The sequence below is a fragment of the Melospiza georgiana genome, chromosome 20, assembly GCF_028018845.1.
Source record: "Melospiza georgiana isolate bMelGeo1 chromosome 20, bMelGeo1.pri, whole genome shotgun sequence".
In the NCBI taxonomy this organism is placed as follows: domain Eukaryota; kingdom Metazoa; phylum Chordata; class Aves; order Passeriformes; family Passerellidae; genus Melospiza; species Melospiza georgiana.
This window is the reverse complement of record NC_080449.1, coordinates 2,058,417-2,075,580: the sequence shown is the minus strand read 5'-3', so window position 1 is coordinate 2,075,580 and position 17,164 is coordinate 2,058,417. Positions and strand designations below refer to the sequence as shown.

Here is a 17,164-nt window from a genome sequence, read left to right as displayed (position 1 = left end):
ATTCCCAAGTGTGAGGTAGAAAGGATGCTGCTCCAAGAAGTGTAACAGCCTCATCTGTTGGGTTTAGTGCCTCCGTGCCAATGAGGGAGATCCAAGAGGAGGGACAGAGGGGACAGAGGGGAACCCGAGGGCCCCGGTGCCGGGGGGCTGTGCTGGGACAGTGACAGACAAGCGCCTCCGGTTCCGAGCGCTGTGAGCGAGCGTTTGCCGCGGGCTTCCGAGGTTTCTGACATGGACCAGCAGGAACGTTCCCGTCGCTCGAGCACCCACTTGTCCGTGTGGTTTAAGGTGGGATTTCCGTCCGTGTGAGCGCCCCGGCCGGCCCGCGCTGCCGGGAGCGCCGCGCTGGGGCAGCAGAGGGCAGGAGAGGGCTGTGCACGGCCACAGCTGCACAGGTGAGCCACAGCTGGCTGTGCACGGCCACAGCTGCACAGGTGAGCCACAGCTGGCCACAGCTGCACAGGTACGCCACAGCTGGCCACAGCTGCACAGGTGAGCCACAGCTGGCTGTGCACGGCCACAGCTGCACAGGTGAGCCACAGCTGGCCACAGCTGCACAGGTGAGCCACAGCTGGCTGTGCACGGCCACAGCTGCACAGGTGAGCCACAGCTGGCCACACAGCTGCACAGGTGAGCCACAGCTGGCCACAGCTGCACAGGTGTGCCACAGCTGGCCACACATCCTCAGGGCTCAAAGAGCTGACAACCCATGTCTAGGCAGTCACCAGTGAGAGCCCTCACCAGGCAGAAGATGCTCTGTTAGAAACAAGGGAATGACTTGTACAACTTAACAGGAATGCCTTTGGAGGGAGAAAGGAGGTTATTCCCTTTTTTTGCTCCTTACTTCCATGGTGATTTTCCTCCAGAGTGTTTTAACTCAGGTGTTAAATACCAGCACAGCTCTCCATTCTGTTGTCTCTCTTAGCAAGTTATCCTTCACCCTCATGTTTTTCATAGAATCCCCAAATGGTTTAGTTGGAAGGGACATTAAATCTCATCCAGTGCCATCCCTGCCCTCTGGCAGTGGGAGCCATTCCCTGTGTCCTGTCCCTCCATCCCTTGTCCCCAGTCCCTCCCCAGCTCTCCTGGAGCCCCTTCAGGCCCTGCAAGGGGCTCTGAGCTCTCCCTGGAGCTTCTCCTCTCCAGGTGAGCACCCCCAGCTCTCCCAGCCTGGCTCCAGCCCTGGAGCAGCTCCGTGGCCTCCTCTGGATCCAGTCCAACAGGAGCTGGGCCCCAGGGCTGGGGCAGCTCTGCAGTTGGGATCTCCCCAGAGCACAGGGCAGAATCCCCCCTTCCCTGCTGCCCACCCTGTGGATCTGCCCAGGGCAGGGGGTTCAGGGCTGGGGCAGGTCCAGCTCGGAGCTGCAGCACCCCCAGGTCCTTCTGCTCTCAGTCTGTTCTCTGTCCAACCTCTGTGTGTGTTTTTGATTCATCCTTCTCTATTTTTTTGTTATAAAATATAGAAACCCAGATTCAAACTCAGTTCCTTTGCTCCATCAGAATAAAATATATCACCAGTGCCTTTAAACATGTTTCCAGTCCATCCACGTTCCTCTCTTTTCCACAAACATTCAACTCCCCCAGTTCTGCCAGAGCTTTGGATATTTCCTTTAGAAGGTCAAAGAGAAAGCTGTTCAGTGGATCTTTTGGGTGGTCTGGAGGGGTCATGTCATGGTTCTTTCTGAAGAGCTTTGAAAACTTTTAAGTTAGGTGGTGGTGTTACTAATTTTTACTTTGATCTTACATTCTTCAGAGAGCGATCCTTTCCATGAGCTGATGACTTTTCCTCCAGACATTGGGACAATATCCAGAGGAAAGATCACCATATTTACTGGTGCAATATCCTACGTGATAATGGCAGTGATTTCCTCGGATGCTTTGAGGGGAAGGATTTGTTGCCACACTGTGGAAGATTAACTTACAAATAACAGCTTTAATCCTTTCTGTCTGAGATGGAAACGTTCTCATTCTGAGGTGACGTTTCAGGGCACTCTGAAGAGCTGCTGTAACCAGTGGGGCATCAATCCACAGCCCTGTGATCCCAGGCTCTGCTATCCAGAGATCACTCTTTGTTCTCCTGGGGTTTAGTCCTCGGCCATGCCCTGTGTGGGGCACACAAAGGGATGAGGAATCAGCTTCTCCCTGTGGCTGCTAATTCCAAGGAAGCTACAGAGAATTTCAGCTTCCTGTTCTCTGTGGCTGTTTGTGACTGTGGCCCTGCTCCCAGTGAGATGGTTTTGGTTTTGGCCCCATGTGAACGCCAAGGAAGGCTTTGGTGAAGCCCTGCCCTGTGCAGGCAGCCCAGCATCCAGCAGGAACTGACAGATACCTATGCTAATGCCACTGCTTTTATCTCCAGCCTTTATCTCTCCTTGCACTGGATTCCAAAACAAGGTGCTATGTGAAGATCTTGGGTTTTGCAGTTGTAATGAGCCATATCTAATGAAGGTGACAGCAATAAAAATAATAACAACAACTGTGGCTTGCTAGCTCAGCAAAGCAGTATTCCCCACCCTCTTTGTGTGGATGTGGAGCCTCTTTCATGGATCTGTGTTTTATCGGATAAACTTCAGCCACAAGTTTACATCCTGAGTGAGCTGTTCACAACTGCTTGAATGAATTAGCAACACAGGTCCAATTAAACCCGAAAGAATGCAGCCTCTAGAGACTGAGGCGGTGCCCATGTGAGGATGCTGCCTAATTAAAGGTGTGAAGTCATTGACTGTGGAGCATATTGAACCAGAGAGTGGATCTTATCGCTCAGGGGTGGTGGAAGCAGAGATATCAGACCCAAGAATTAGCATTGCTAATCACGGATGAAAGTGTAAATAACAGTTTATAGCTGAGATAAGCTGACAGTGTGTGAGTCTGTCCCTCATTGTTCCAAGTGTGAGGGCATCCTGCCTTCCACAAACCCAGTCTGACACTGGGGAAGGAAAAGTGTAATGTCTAGACAGTAAAACTTCCAGGAAATGCTGCGTACTTAAATGTCTTTTTCCTTCTTTCAGCTCTCTGCCCTAATGTCATAAATCAGCGGCACTTGAGAACCCTGAACTACCTCTTTTACAAGAGATTTGTTGAGGTATGTGCTGTGTTGTATGTGGGGAATGAGGATCTTGGTTACATTTACATTTTTAATAACTTACTTGAGATAATCAAAATGTATTAATAGTTTATGATCAAGTTTATTTTACAAGTTCTGCTCCTAAGCCCTCCCAATCCATCAGGGAAGCCTCGGATGTGTCTTTGCTGCCTGCCAAGCCCACTGCCAGGGGAGATGGGGAGGATGGAACACTTCAGCCTCCTGCATCTCAGAGCTTTAATGTCGGATGATGTCACTGTGGGGAGCTTGGTCATGCACGGAGGGAGCAGAGAGTATTTCTCCAGGTGTATTTGTTTAGCAGAGGGAACGGATTCGTGATCTGGTGTTCTGCTCTCTTTGGCCTTCCACTTCCTTTGTTTTGGAGAATTTGCTTGCTTTAAAGTATCCAAGCTGGCCAGTTATTTCCATTAAGGTACATTTGGCAGCTGTTTCTGGACACAGTCCCTTCTTCTGAGAGTTCTTTGGTGCTCTCTGTTTACCATTCTCAGCTGTGTCTGAGCTCTGGTTAAATGTCTCCTTTATCTCACTAATATTTAAATTACATGCTTGGATATCTCAAAGCTGTTTTCTTTGAGGCTCTTGCTCCCTGTTTGCTCTTGTGTATTTCCATAGAAGTGACACTGACACTCCCTGTTTCTTCTGCCAGCTCTGTGCTGAGACTCATGGTGGCTCTCATGCAGTTCTTGGCAGAGTGGATAGCAGGTTCCTTCCTGAGTTTCTCCCCAAGTTTGGCTCTGAACTGCATTAGAATGGGAATATTACCTATCAGTTTTCTTTCCCAGACCTCATGATTCCAGAGGATTTTTCACGATTTGACTGTTGAGAAAAATTGTATTTGTATATTCTGAAGGCTCAGCCTTGCAGATGAGGCCCGAAATGTCTCCCTTGGCTGGAGCCTCCAGGAGGGCTCCCCATGGCTGGCTGGAGAGATGGGCTGGGCACAAACTGCACAGGAATTTTTATGTTTCATGTGCTGTGGTGTAAGAGTTCCCTGATCCAAGCTGTTCTGCCATGCCTCAGCTGGAGACACTGAGGAGCTGAGGTGTCCTGTGTGTCCAGGTTGCATTCCTTGGTCACAGGTGATGCCACAGGTGTTCATTTCTAGTTTGCTGTATGGAACCTCCTCCCTTTCCTTCCATGGCTCAGCAGTGATTTTGTCTTTTCAGAAAACCATGACTGAGGAGAACTGGGCAGACCACATTCAGGTGAGTGTGAATTTCACTGGGTTGTTTGATTGGAGGTTATTTGAAGATGTTTTAGCATAACCAGCTCTGGATGTTGTAGTCCTGCTATCACAGTTCTGCACTTTCTCAGCTCTTTGAAAGCAAATTGTAAATGCAGTGAAGAGCAAGGGAGAACATTTGTGGTTTAACTCCTTTTACATCTTTGAAAATGCTTTCTTTTGGCTGGAGCCAAATTAGAGCATTTGGAGAAAGCTCTCACAGATGCACAGGGTGGGATTGTTGGGGTGTCTGTGCAGGGCCAGGAGTTGCACTGGATGATCCTTGTGGGTCCCTTTCAGCTCAGGATATTCCATGGCTCTGTGATTCTGTGATTTAGATAAGATTATCAAATACATTCTTTTACTTTCCTGCACTTGTAAGTGAGCACTACAAGTATTTACATTGATTAATGACAAGGAAGGGGGAAAGGAGACTGTACCTCAGGAGCTAGCAAGGTGTGTGAGGAAACTGGGATTAATGTTAGATTACCTCTGCATGCTCTGACCAGTTTCAACAGGTGACTGATGTTGTGACCTCTCTGTCTTGTGCTACAGGATATAAGTAATTTTAACAGCACAAGGAGAAGGGAGCAGGGTGGGTTTTCCTTGGTGCATAAACCAGAAAGTTCAGGCAGCTCCCAAGTCTCCCCCTCTGGAGAAGGAGCCTCAGGATATCCTGGGAAGTGCATGTGTAGTGTCTGGTGAGCCCTGAGAGCACAGAGCTGCATGCTGCACTGGGCCAGAGGGTTGTCTTGCAAACTCTATTTCCTGCTTGTTGCCAACTGGTGTATTTTTCACAACTGTGTAATTATCAGCCGAGTGGTGCTGAAACTTGCCTGTTATCAGCCTGACTCGGTGCTATCAGAGATCCCTGTCTCTGGCATCAGTTGAAAGTGATGGGAATCTGTACCTGTGCATCTGCAGGAAGCTGAAATAACAACCTGTGCAGCCTGGTGGCTGCTGCTGGCAGGAAAAGGAGGGAATAAAAGAAGGATCTTTGAGCAAGTTTTGGTTTTCAGTGCAAAAGCTAACACTCTCCAGGACCTTATTTGTTTTGAAAGGTTGGGCTTTACAGGAGGGAATGGCTCAAAGTTCACTCAGAGCTTCATAGAATCACAGGATCCCAGAATGGTTTGGGTTGGGAGGAACCTAAAAGCCCACCCAGTGCCACCCCTGCCATGGCAGGGACACCTCCCACTGTCCCAGGCTGCTCCCAGCCCTGCCCAGCCTGGCCTTGGGCACTGCCAGGGATCCAGGGGCAGCCACAGCTGCTCTGAGCAACAGCTTCACAAAAGGTTAGAGCTTTACCTGTGACCTTACATGTTTGACCTAAAAAATTCCTTAGGCTCCTTGTGGAGCTGAGGAGCCCTCACATTTGCATTGTGTGTCCCATCCCTGTGCTCACCTGAGGCTCACATAAAGTTTGAATCTCCCAAGCTTTGCCTGGTCAGGCACTATTAAGGACTGGAGGCAGAGGATGAGACACAATGTGACCTCTGGTCACCTGCAGGAATAGAAAAAACTCCCAAAAGACTCCACAGTGACAGACTCTCAGGATTATTGGATCATTTTTGGATGCTTTTTTCAATTTGTAGTTCAAAGAGGTTGGAAGTCTTCATGGGATTTTTTTCAATTTCAGTTTTTTTCAAATTCTTTGCAGCAGCCATAAAAAAAGACATATATTATATTGATATGACTAGCTCTAGTGATTATATAGGTAAAGATATCAGGATTTATAGAGATACCAGGAACTCTGGTGAGGTGGGACTGTCATTGCTTGGAGCTGCCATTGCAGCCAGTGACATTTTAGGACTGGGATTTTCTTTTGTTCACCCTGGGCAGTACAAGTACAGATTTTTTCTGTTCCTGCTCTGTGGAATGAATCCTAGGTGTGATCCTGACTGCTCCTATAAACAGCAGAAACTCAGGAGTTAATTGTGGGGTCAATAAAACCTGTTTCCAGCCCTGTGGCAAACTGGTTTAGCCCCCTCTGCCTGCCAGCACTCAGTGGCTGAGCCAGTGTCCAGGCAGGGATGGCAGAGGAGGCAGGAGGGGAAGGAGAAGGATCAAAACCTCTTCATAGCTGAAGAAAGCTGCCCTCATCCCCACTGGCTGCTGCAGGCCTGGTCAGCCAGGAGAGCTGCCCCTTGCAGCCCCTTCTCCAAGAGGAGATGCCTGGAGGGCAGAGTCAGGGGGGAAGAGACTCTCTGTGCCCAGTGCCAGCTGCTTGCTCTGCATTCCCTTCCTGAGGGCTCCTGGGCTGCTGGAACACAGGGAGTGCCTGTCCTCACAAGAAGTGGAACATAGGGAGGATATTGGTAGACAGGCAGGGAAAAAGAGGCCGGGCGTGAGGCTCCTGTCTGCTTTCTGTGTGCCCTTGTGGTGCCATTTTGGCATGCTTTGTGTTTGTCCTGGCCTGGCAGCTGCACAAGGAAGGTTGAGTTGGGCAGAGCAAGCCTAGCACAGCTGGTCTGTGCTCTGCTCAGATGTGTTCAGGGTGCTCCTGCCAGCCACTGCAGGCCAGCAGCAAGAAGGGTTGTGGAGGGCAGATGTACCCCTGGACATTCTGTAGGACAAAAACACTAAAAAACATAGAAAGGGTTTCTCCATGGAAGGAGTTTCTCCATGGAAGGAGTTTCTTCATGGAAGGAGTTTTTCCATGAAGTAAACACACATGGAACTGTGATATCAATGAGAAGCACGGTAGGGGAGTGACTCTGGTGGCAGGTGTCACCTCTGGCAGGGTTTAGGTGTCAGACTCTGTGTGAGACACTTGCAGGAGGTTGGCAGCTTGGCAAGGGCCCTGCTGAAGGACACTTCTCTCTCAGAGGCCAGCTGGAGCACCAGGACATCTCAGATAGCACCAGACACATGCATTTTGGTGGCCTGAAATGTCCCAGTTTGACAGAGAACTTGGGTGTGGGATGGTTCTGCTGCCCTGCTCTCAGTGGGGTTTTCTCACTGGGGTTTTGGGGTCTTGTAGTTAGGACCTTCTAGACTTAGCTGGGCTGGTCAGTGCCAGATCAGTTTAAAATGTTATCTCAAACATACCAAGAAGTTATACCAACAAACCTCCGTGTTTGTTTGGCCTTTCCTGTGATGAAAATCCTTCTCCTGTGGAGCAGAACTGGGTGACACTGCCCAGCACTGCAGCTCTTGCTGGGGACAGTGGCTGGGAGCAGCACTGGCAGACCATTGGTTTATTTGGGACTGTCAGTGTTAGAACCACTGTGAGGTGTGGGTAGAAGTGGGATTTTCACTTTTATTGACCTTAAGCAAGGGGCTTTTTGCTGCTACATCCCAAATTGTTTTGTGCTAGTGTTTGCACAGGGAAACTATCCCTTAACTTCTCAAAATTAAACATCTGAAACTCTTCCAAATGGGGTGCTCAGAAAAGCACTGCTGTTTGGAAAGATGTCCCTTGTTCTGTGAGTGCTCCTGGGGAGCAGGGGCCTTTTGTTCAGGATGAGAGGAAACAGCCTCAAAATGCACTAGAGAATGTCCAGATTAAATACTAGGAAAAAAAAATCATGGAAAGGGCTCTGAAGCACTGAAATGGGCTGCCCAGGGCAATGATGGGGTCACCATCCCTGGAAGTGCTCAAAAAATGTGTGGATGTGGCACTTGGGGATGTGGCTTGGTGGGGAATGTGGTTGGTACTGGGCTGGTGGTTGGACCTGATGATCTTAGAGGGGTTTTTCTACCTGAATCATTCCACATTCTCCGATTCTGCACTGACCTTGGTGTGTGCTTTGAGGGAGGGTGCAGGGATGCATGTCCCAGGAAAGGGCTCTCATTTTCCTCAGGCCCCCGTCCTGCAGCTCCTCAGTCTCTGCTGGGCTTGTGAGGATGCAGAGCTGGGCTCTGGGGGCAGCTGTTCCCGTGCTCTGCACAGGGAGAGTCTGCAGCTGATCTCTGTCCTCCTCCAGCTGGGACAGTGACATAACTTATTTATTTTAACATTTCTGACCATGAAATTCAAGCACTGTGCCAGCTCCTTTTCTGGGCGAGTAGGGGTCAGAGTCAGATGCTGGTAATTCCTAGGAAATGCAGAACTCCAGTTCCACTACAGTTCAGGGGTTGTTATGCTGCTTACAGACAATATTCAAAAATCTGCCCTTCTTTCTGTGTAATACATTGGAAAAACATTGACAATTCTTGGTACCTAAGAGGTGTAAATTACCTTACACTGCAGCAAGGAGTTGATGTAATCTTATTTATTTGACAAATTAATTTCTAAATGGCAGTGGCTGACGCCAAGATTCTTTCTGTACAGAACCATTTTGACTTCAATTAAAACACAGCTACCCCTGGAATAAAATGTAAAAGCTCTTACACTCAAGGAGGAAATTTTTAAAGGGATTTTAAAGGGTAGAATGCCATTTATTTTTTCAAAGTTTTTTTTTTTGTGGCCAGAACACCTGGCCAGGATTCCTGGGAAGTCTTTAATAAGGACAAGGAGTCCAAAACACCACTTTGCAAATACCTACATCCACTATTCTTCCCTGGAACCCCTGAGCTGAAGGAAACTTTTCAACTGGTCTGAGTACAGCAACATCTCTGCAGTGTGAGGAACTGAATATCCACAGGGAATGGAGCAGTGTGTGCTGTGCAGATGGGAACGATGCTCTGGAGGTGAGCAATAAGTGACATGACTCTCAGGATAAGGCTGCATACAAAATCCTCTCTCCCTCTGGCTGGAGTGAAGTGTTTATTCAGGGCTGGGATGGCTTTCATCACTCCAATGTCAAGCCCAGACTGGCTCTTTTCCTGGAGGGTGGAAACCTGAACGAGTTTAACCAGCCAACGTGTGGAGTCCCCTGTTAGTACTTATGGACTTCTTTAGCAGGAAATCAAACCAGTAGATGATTGTTTTGTTCCTTCTGGCCTTAGAAGTCTCAGGGAGGAATCATCAGCTGGAATAAATGTTCATGGTCCCACCCGTGGTGCTGCACGTGGTGCTTGTGCCGAGGTGCTGAGCCACTGGAGCCCAGCAGCTCCCAGGATGGGGGTGTGTGTGAATATGCAGGAGCTGCTCCTGCTCTGGTTTTGCCTGCAATCTGCCAGTTCAACCATCTGCAAAAGAATTGCATTTATCTTTACACAGCTTTAAGCAGCTCCCTAGCAGCTGCCATTGCAGAAAAGAGAAAGTTTGATTTTTCTTTGCTTTTTCCTCTTTGCAGAACAGCTGGTGTCTACACCTGGACTAGTGACAGGTTTCAGGTCTGCTGTCTGTCTCAGAAGTCAGAACTGGGGGAATTGCTTTGCTTTGGGTCAGAACTGGCAGCCTTTCTTCCCCCAGTGTCCACCTGTAGCTCCCATTTCTCCTTCTATTCCTCTCCCTGCATTTTGTCCCCTGTTCAGGGACTGGCAGGAGCTCAGTGGGGGTGACAGTGCTTTGACACTCATTCTACTTTTTCCCTGTGCCATTTTCTCTTGATTCACTATTCTTGTTGGAGGTCTCTGGGGAGAGCACACAGCCACAATGTGGTTAAAAGGGAATATTAAACCATGGACAAACTGGAGTTTGTAGTAGGAGGAAAAGTGGGAGGCAAAATATCGATCCCCTTCCGTTTTTCAGTTTGTCATGGGGTCATATATTGATTGGAAGCTGAAATAACAGCAGTTACTGGAAAGCAAAAGGATGACTGCTGGGGCTGGTGCAGAGAACAGGCTGTCTGTGACCATCTCAGGAGCAGCATCCTGTAATTCCAGGAGCTGGACTCAATGATCCTTGTGGTTCCCTTCCAGCTCAGGATATTCTGATTCCATGACTGTGATTCAGTTCTGCAGCTGTATTCTGCTCTTGGGAGAGAGCAGGCAAATGTGCACCTGTACTAATGAGGTTTGCACTGCTGGGCTAAAAGAAATGGGAACTTTGCATTGAACAAACCCCCAGCTGCTGTGGGAGCAGCAGACAGGAAAACCCAAACATGCAGCATATTCTGTGCCTCCCCAGCTAAGGAAGAGTCTGTCAAAGGATGACGTGTACAGTTAAATGTAAACACTTCCAACTACTTCCTGCATGGCTTAGGCTGTGTTAATTCTCTCTAAGACCTGGAGGGCTGGTGTGTCTACTGTAATTGTAATAGTTTTATTTATAACAAATCCAGCCATTGCTAGATAAATAAATTGTGGTTAAACATAAAGACACTGATGAATTCTGGTGTAATATTACAGTAGGTACAAAGAAGCCAAGAAAAACTGTCATAATTTGCTGTCCAATCTACCAAATTGTCAAAAATGTCCAAATAATTCTAAAAGTCAGCTAAAATTTCTCTGGAGTGATGTAAGATGTGTTTGTTCAATAACTTTAGAAAATCAGCCCCCATTTACTGAAGTGTGGATCTACAGGGCCAAGCTGGGGATTGACAGAGCTGCTAGTCGATTCTGCTTCAGGGAGAGATTGGCAAGGGATGCTTGGAAAGTCCAGGACTTCAGTCTTAAAGTTGATGGCCAAACAGCCCTAATGTGCAAACTAATTAAGTACTGGAGAGTGAAGAGAGGAAACTGGAGAGAACACACTGGGGAGGAAAAATCTCCTTTAAATTGTTTTGGTGTGCTAGAGATACATTCTGACCTTAGCCCCCTGCCACCAGCCAGGCCAGCGTGCTGCTAAGCACTGTAATTACATTTCTGTCACTAGCAGGCATTCACTCGGCAGCACAGCTTCATCAGGAGGAGATTTGGTATGGTATAAAAAAGAGCTAATTGGCTTATGGCTGTAGGTTGAGAGGTCAAGGTTAGATTAAGGAGTTAAGAGCATCAGTGAGCTGTTCAACTCCACTGGGGTGTGCTGGGGGAGGTTTAGTTCTGCCAAGTGGGAAAAGCATCCTAGGAGTACGAAACTATACAGGAATGATGATCATGTAAAACCTTACAGGAACATGTGGAACATACCAGGTCCTTAAAATCAGCATCAGGAGTGGTGTCCAGGATACCTGTTAGTGACTGCAAACTGCAGCAAATACTGGGTAGAAATCACAGAATCCCAGACTGGTTTGAGTTAGAAGGGACTTTAAAAATTATCTTGTTCAAACCTCCTTGCCATGGACAGGGACACCTTCCCACTGGCCCCATCCGACCTGCCCTTGGACACTTCCAGGGATCCAGGGGCAGCACAGGGAAGAATTTCTCCCTAATATCTAATAAAAATCTTCCTTCTGTCAGTTTAAAACTGTTCCCCCTCACCCTCTCACTGCCTCTGTTTAAAGTCACTCTGTCCTTTCTATAAGCTCCCTTCAGGTACCAAAGGGCCATAACAAGGTCTTCCCAGAGCCTTCTCTTCTCCCAGATGAACAACCCCAGTTCCTGTTTGTATTCCACAGAGTAAAAATGAGGACAGACTCACTTCAAACAAGCAACTCCTCATGTTCCTTTTGCTCCAGGACCAAGGGAGCCCTGTCAAAAGCCCTGACACTGGCCTGTGCAGCCAAATAGGGAAAGGCAGGGGAGAAGATGGGACATGGAGCTTGCCTGCTTCCCAGGGTAGCACAGAAGGAGAGGATGGATTCACTGATAAAAACCAAAGCAGACAAGGGCTCTGCATGTACTCTGTTTGCAGGTGGGAGCCATTTCTTACCTGCAGCTCCATGGCAGGAGCCCCACGATGCCCTTGCCCCGCTAGAGCTGCTGTGAGCTGGGGCTGTGCAGGTGTGGGGGCTCTGTTTGCCCAGTGTCACTCAGTTTTCAGCCTTCACACACACACAGACCCTCTCTGCCCTTCTTACCCAGCCAGCAGTAAAACGATCCAGCCATTCAATAATCATCCCAGATTACTGAAATCCTCTGTAATCGATCGGTCCCTGTCTGAGTGCTCACTGACAGATATTGGCTTCTAAAGCCTGTGCAAATCAGCTGCCTTGCACACAGATAATCAGGCTGCTGGCAATTGATAGTTTGGCTGTATTCTACTTTTAGGCAAGATTAGTTCCCCAGTTCCCTGCCAAGAAGAGAACCACATAAACAGAGGATTGTTTAGAAACAAAAAAGTTCCTCTTGACGGAGAAGTCATGTAAATGGGAAGAAACAGGAAACTAATCTTCCCTTGTTCACTCTGAAAGAATGCATATCTCTGAGGAATGTTGTAATTATGGATTTAGGAAATCAGTCCAATTTGCCAGGGTGTGAATTTCAGAGTTCATTCAGTCAACCCTCTCAAGCATTTCTCCTTCAGAACAAAAACCACCAGGAGCTAAAGTGTAGCAAAAGAGATTAAAGCAGAGAAAAATCAACTGCCAAGCTTTGCTTTTGGGAAAGATCTTGCACAGATACTGATTATTGCTTTGGCTTTGAGCCAGGGAGGTTTGGGCATGGCAAAACAGAAATCAGTGGTAACTTACGTTTGTCCCGTGGGCATCTCTTTTCCATACACTAATGATGGGAAGAGTTTGTGCTCCTGAGCAAGTATTTCCATTGTCAGGATTTTTGCTTATTTACTTTGAAGGCTTTCCTAAATAGAAAAGAGGAGACTTTTTTTCCTGAATGGAGTCTATGTATTCTCATGATCTGTGTGACTAGGCAACACTTACTGGAGTTATTGGTGGGTAAGTGCACACTGGATTAGCTGGTTAGGGTTAATGCCAGGGCTCCAAACCAACCGAGCAGTGTTGGAGTGACCTTGGCTCACGCACATCCCGACAAACAGGTGAGTGAACTCCGTGTTGTTTGAAAATACTCGCCCTGTGAGTTCAGGTCCCAGCAGAAGCACAGAGGCAGTGGTTTCACTCCCTCACACACCTGCAGCTCTGGTAGCCCTGCAGTGATGTGGAGCTGCAGGGCCCTGTTCCTGTCCCCACACTGGGCCCAGCTCTGGCAGCACATGGAATTCCTCACTCTGTGGAATTCCTGCAGACAGATTCTGTAGCACAAGTCAATGTCACACGCTGCTGCTAAGCTGGAATTTGGAGTGCTCAGATTGGATATGCACCCTTCAGGCAGCCCCAGAGCTTAGCAGAGAGCTGTATTTTCCTTGTGCAAGTCTCCGTGCTCCAGGATACAAACCAGATGAGAGTTCTGACATGGTGACTTCTGTAGAACATTTATGGAAGTGCCTAGATTGTAAAAACCTTCTGAGACTGGAAAGCCCAGAGAAACGATGTTTGGTGACAGCAGGCTCAGGCTCAGTGACAGCAGCAGTGCAGGTCACCCAGTACACAGTGGGAGCCTCCACTTCCTTAATCTGGAGAGCAGGATGGTCCCATGTGTGTGTGTGTGTGTGTGTGTGTGACACGATGACAAAAGGCAGGGAGATAAATGCTACTTCAAAATACACTGGGAAGATAAGGGTTGCCAGTTTGTCTTCAATGCACTGTGTCATTGGGCTTAGACAAAGCATCTACTGTGATAAGTAACACAGTACTCTGCTCTGAAAGAGTTTGGCCAATTTCCCCATCCTCATCCATCTTCAGTCTTGCCAAGTGCTGGAGTGCTCCCAGAAAATATCTCCAGCCTGCCATCGTGGGACCGAGGTGTGAGAAACCTGGAAGCATATCAAAAATCTGTGGCTTCTGTATTCAGACCAAGTCCTTGGTCCTTTGCTGGTCCCTAGGATGAATAATATTCGACAGCTCTGGGGCCAGGGTTAGGTTAGAATTCAGAAGGTGCCTCTGCAGTGGTTGTGAGAAAGAGATTTTGGGAGGAAGCACAGATCCTCAGGACAGAGTTCACACAGAAGAGAAGGGAAAAGAAATTATATCTGAAAAAGCAAGTAGGGTAAAGTTACCTTAGTCTATTTGCTATGTAATTGCATTTTGGTGGGTTATGGATGTCATGCAGTTACTCTTCTCTTCAAACAAAGGTTATTTTAGTGGGGTTAGTTGGATACTACAGTTCATTGCAGAGCTACACCTCTGCCATTCCCTGACCAGCTAAGTGGAGGGCATAACAAGTATTGCAGGTGAGTTGTGATTTTGTGTATCAGCATACCTGTACTTGTGGGATGTAATTGAGGAAAATGAGATAATTGTGGGCTAAAATAAGAGGTTATGATCTGGGAAAGTGCCCATAGTGTCAGGCTATGCTGACACTGCTGAACAAGACCAGGAATTGATCAGTGGCCCCAAAGACAAGTGGCACTGCTGACTGGTCCCAGCACAGCCTCAGGCTGCCTTCCTCCGGGGATCTGTGTGAAGTCTGCAGTGACAGGAGCAATGGGACAAGATCCATTCCCTGAAACCTTCTGTGCATTAGCAGTGGCCAAATGGGCAGTAAGAGCTGACTTTCTAGGAGAGCATTTTCAGTCAGTGGGGAGTGGGATCCAGAATCAGGATGAGCTTTGCTATCTCACAGATGTACCATGGTGTCCTCTTTATCCAGAAGCCTGTCCTGAAGTGTCTGGGGGATTCTGTGCCAGATGGTTCCTTGGGCACATGGGAGCAATGTCCCTGTACAGTATTGCCCTTCCCTCTTAAACCTGTTAAATATCTATTGGGGAGGTTTTGGATGGATATCAGGAAAGGTTCTTCCCCCAGAGGATGCTGGGCACAGCCCCGAGGCTGCCAGAGCTCCAGGAGCCTTTGGGCAGCGCTGCCAGGGATGCCCAGGGTGGGGTTGCTGGGGTGTCTGGGCAGGGACAGGAGTTGGACTGTATGGTTCTTGTGGGTTCCTTTCAGCTCAGGACATTCCATGGTCTTCCATTTCTGTTTGGGTTTTTGCTTTGTCCAGCCAATTAACATGGCTATCCACTACTGAAGCTACTGAAGTGAAATCTGGGAATGATCATGCCAGATTCACTTCAGTGAAACATCCTGTTTGGAGCTTTTCATCTCTGTGGAGGGAAGAGTCCATGCCCTGTGCCGTGGAGCTGCTGCCAGCAGCAGGTTCATCTGTTCCGTGGCTCTGCGAGCTGCGTGAAGGCCCATGGAGGATACCCAGCAATGTGCTGAAGGAAATGGTCTCAACTTCTTGCTCATGTTTTTTTGAAAATACTCTCTCTCCAGATCTGCCTCTGAAAGCTGCATTGGTTCTTTCCTTCTGCTCTGTACCTGCTCACATCTGTGGCAGCCAGAGCAGATTTTGGAAACACAATGACTTCATCTGTTGAAAATGAATTACTTCCCTCGAGGGCTGCCTGACAAAAATTTGGAAGGCATCCCAGTGCAGGAAATGTATTTGGATCTCTGTGTAGTATTGTTGAGTATGATCAGGACCATCCTGTATTCTGGGTAAATGAGATCTTGGGTGTTCTTCGCCCAGGAGGTGCTTGGGACTTGAAAGCAGCAGTTGCTGCAAGAAGCTGCCCGTTTGTGTGGGGAGGAGCCTGGGGAATGCAGGGCACTGCTAATCACACAATCAGAGCCTCATTTCAGTTTGAAATTAGCTCTTCTCAGAGCTCACCTCTGCCCTCCTGCTCAGACCAGGGCCAGCTTTGTGGGACAAGGTGTTGCCGTGTCCTGCCTGGTTCCACTGCCCCGCTGGGCCTGTTGCAGTGCTTAGCCACTCTCACTGTCTCATTTTTTTACTTTTCGGCCTGGCTGGAATTTCTGTGAGGATCTGACTCCATCTTTTCTATGGTCCCTCCTGATAAAACTGAAAAGGGGATTATATTCCCCTACATCCAGCCAGGACTCCCCTATGCTGAACAAGCCCTGCTCCCTCAGCCTCCCCATGTGCTTCAACCCAGTGACCATCTCATGGGATCCCAGCACGGTTTGGGTTGGAAGGGACCTTTAAAGCCCTTGTGGGGCTGAGCTTTACCAGAGAAGCTGTGTGGTGTGACTCTTGGGGCTGCCACTTGGCCGTGGTTGTGTGAGGCACTCAGGAACATGGAGCAGATGCATCCTGTCACACAATATTGTTCAGCTGCTCACCACAAACCAGCAGCTTCCTCCATGTTGCCCAGAACAATCAGCTCCCTGTGAGGAGCCCCAGTTCAGAGGCAAGCTGACTTTAAGAGTTGCCTTTGCCTTGATCCCTGCCAGCGATATCCTAAGTTAGGCTCCTCTGAATTGCCCTTGGAAGAGGCCCCGGCGGCCCGGAAGCCGAGTGTCCGGATTCACCAAGCAGGAGGAGTGGTGTGAACGTGCCCCGGGAGCCGAGCCCGCCCCGGGGAGCCGCAGCTCGGTGCAGGAGGATCGGGCCCCTTCCCCGCCATTGATGTGGTAATGGCTGCCGAGCTCGGGAGCGTGGCTCCGGCACTGACGCACTGATCGCTATCTGAAAACCGGGCTACGGGGCTCTCAATGGAGCCTATTTTGCTCTTCTCCAGTTCATAAATTAGTGCCCAGTGCCTGTGAGCGAGAGAGCAGCTCCAGTGATGAGAAAGCAGCGTGTTCTCAGGGTGTTCTCAGGGTGTTTTCAGGCTCTGGCTGTGGGTGGTGGCTGTGGGTGGTGGCGGTGGCTGAGTGACTGCTGCTTTCACAGGAAACCTTGCTCAGGACGGACTGGAGGGAAAGTTGGCCTCTTTATCCAAGGGAGAGGAATTCCCCTCTCCACCCTGCCCTTCTGAGACCCCACGTGGAGCACGGTGTCCAGCTCTGGGATCTTCAGCACCACAAAGGCATTGGATAGTCCGGAGGAGGCCACAGAGATGGTCTGGAGCCCCTCTGCTCTGAAGCCAGCCTGGTAGAGCTGGAGGTGTCCAGCCCAAGGAGGAGAAGCTCCAGAGAAACCTTACTGTAGCCTGTTGAGACTCGAGGGGGCTTTATGGGAGAGAGGGAGAGGGACTTTACATGGGCAGACAGTGACAAGACAAAGGGAAATGGCCTTAAGCTGAAGGAGGGCAGGATCATAATAGACATTAGGGAGAAATCCTTCCCTGTGAGGGTGGGCAGGCCCTGGCACAGGGTGCCCAGATCAGCTGTGGCTGCCCCTGGATCCCTGAAGTGTCCAAGGCCAGG

The 17,164-nt window shown here is 48.9% G+C and overlaps 1 protein-coding gene across 7 annotated transcripts in view; it reads left to right on the top strand.

The window, feature by feature from the left end:
* The window catches only part of EXD3 (exonuclease 3'-5' domain containing 3), a 256,141-nt gene that overhangs the window by 99,406 nt on the left and 139,571 nt on the right, over positions 1-17,164 (top strand). For all 7 annotated transcript variants that reach the window (XR_009115427.1, XR_009115428.1, XM_058037917.1 and 4 more), the window contains 2 exons: positions 3,009-3,082; positions 4,270-4,308. Coding sequence is in view for 5 of the 7 variants with exons in the window: in XM_058037917.1 (XP_057893900.1) it covers positions 3,009-3,082; positions 4,270-4,308 (113 nt within the window). In the remaining 2 variants the exon portion in view is untranslated. The remainder of the gene's footprint in view (positions 1-3,008; positions 3,083-4,269; positions 4,309-17,164) is intronic.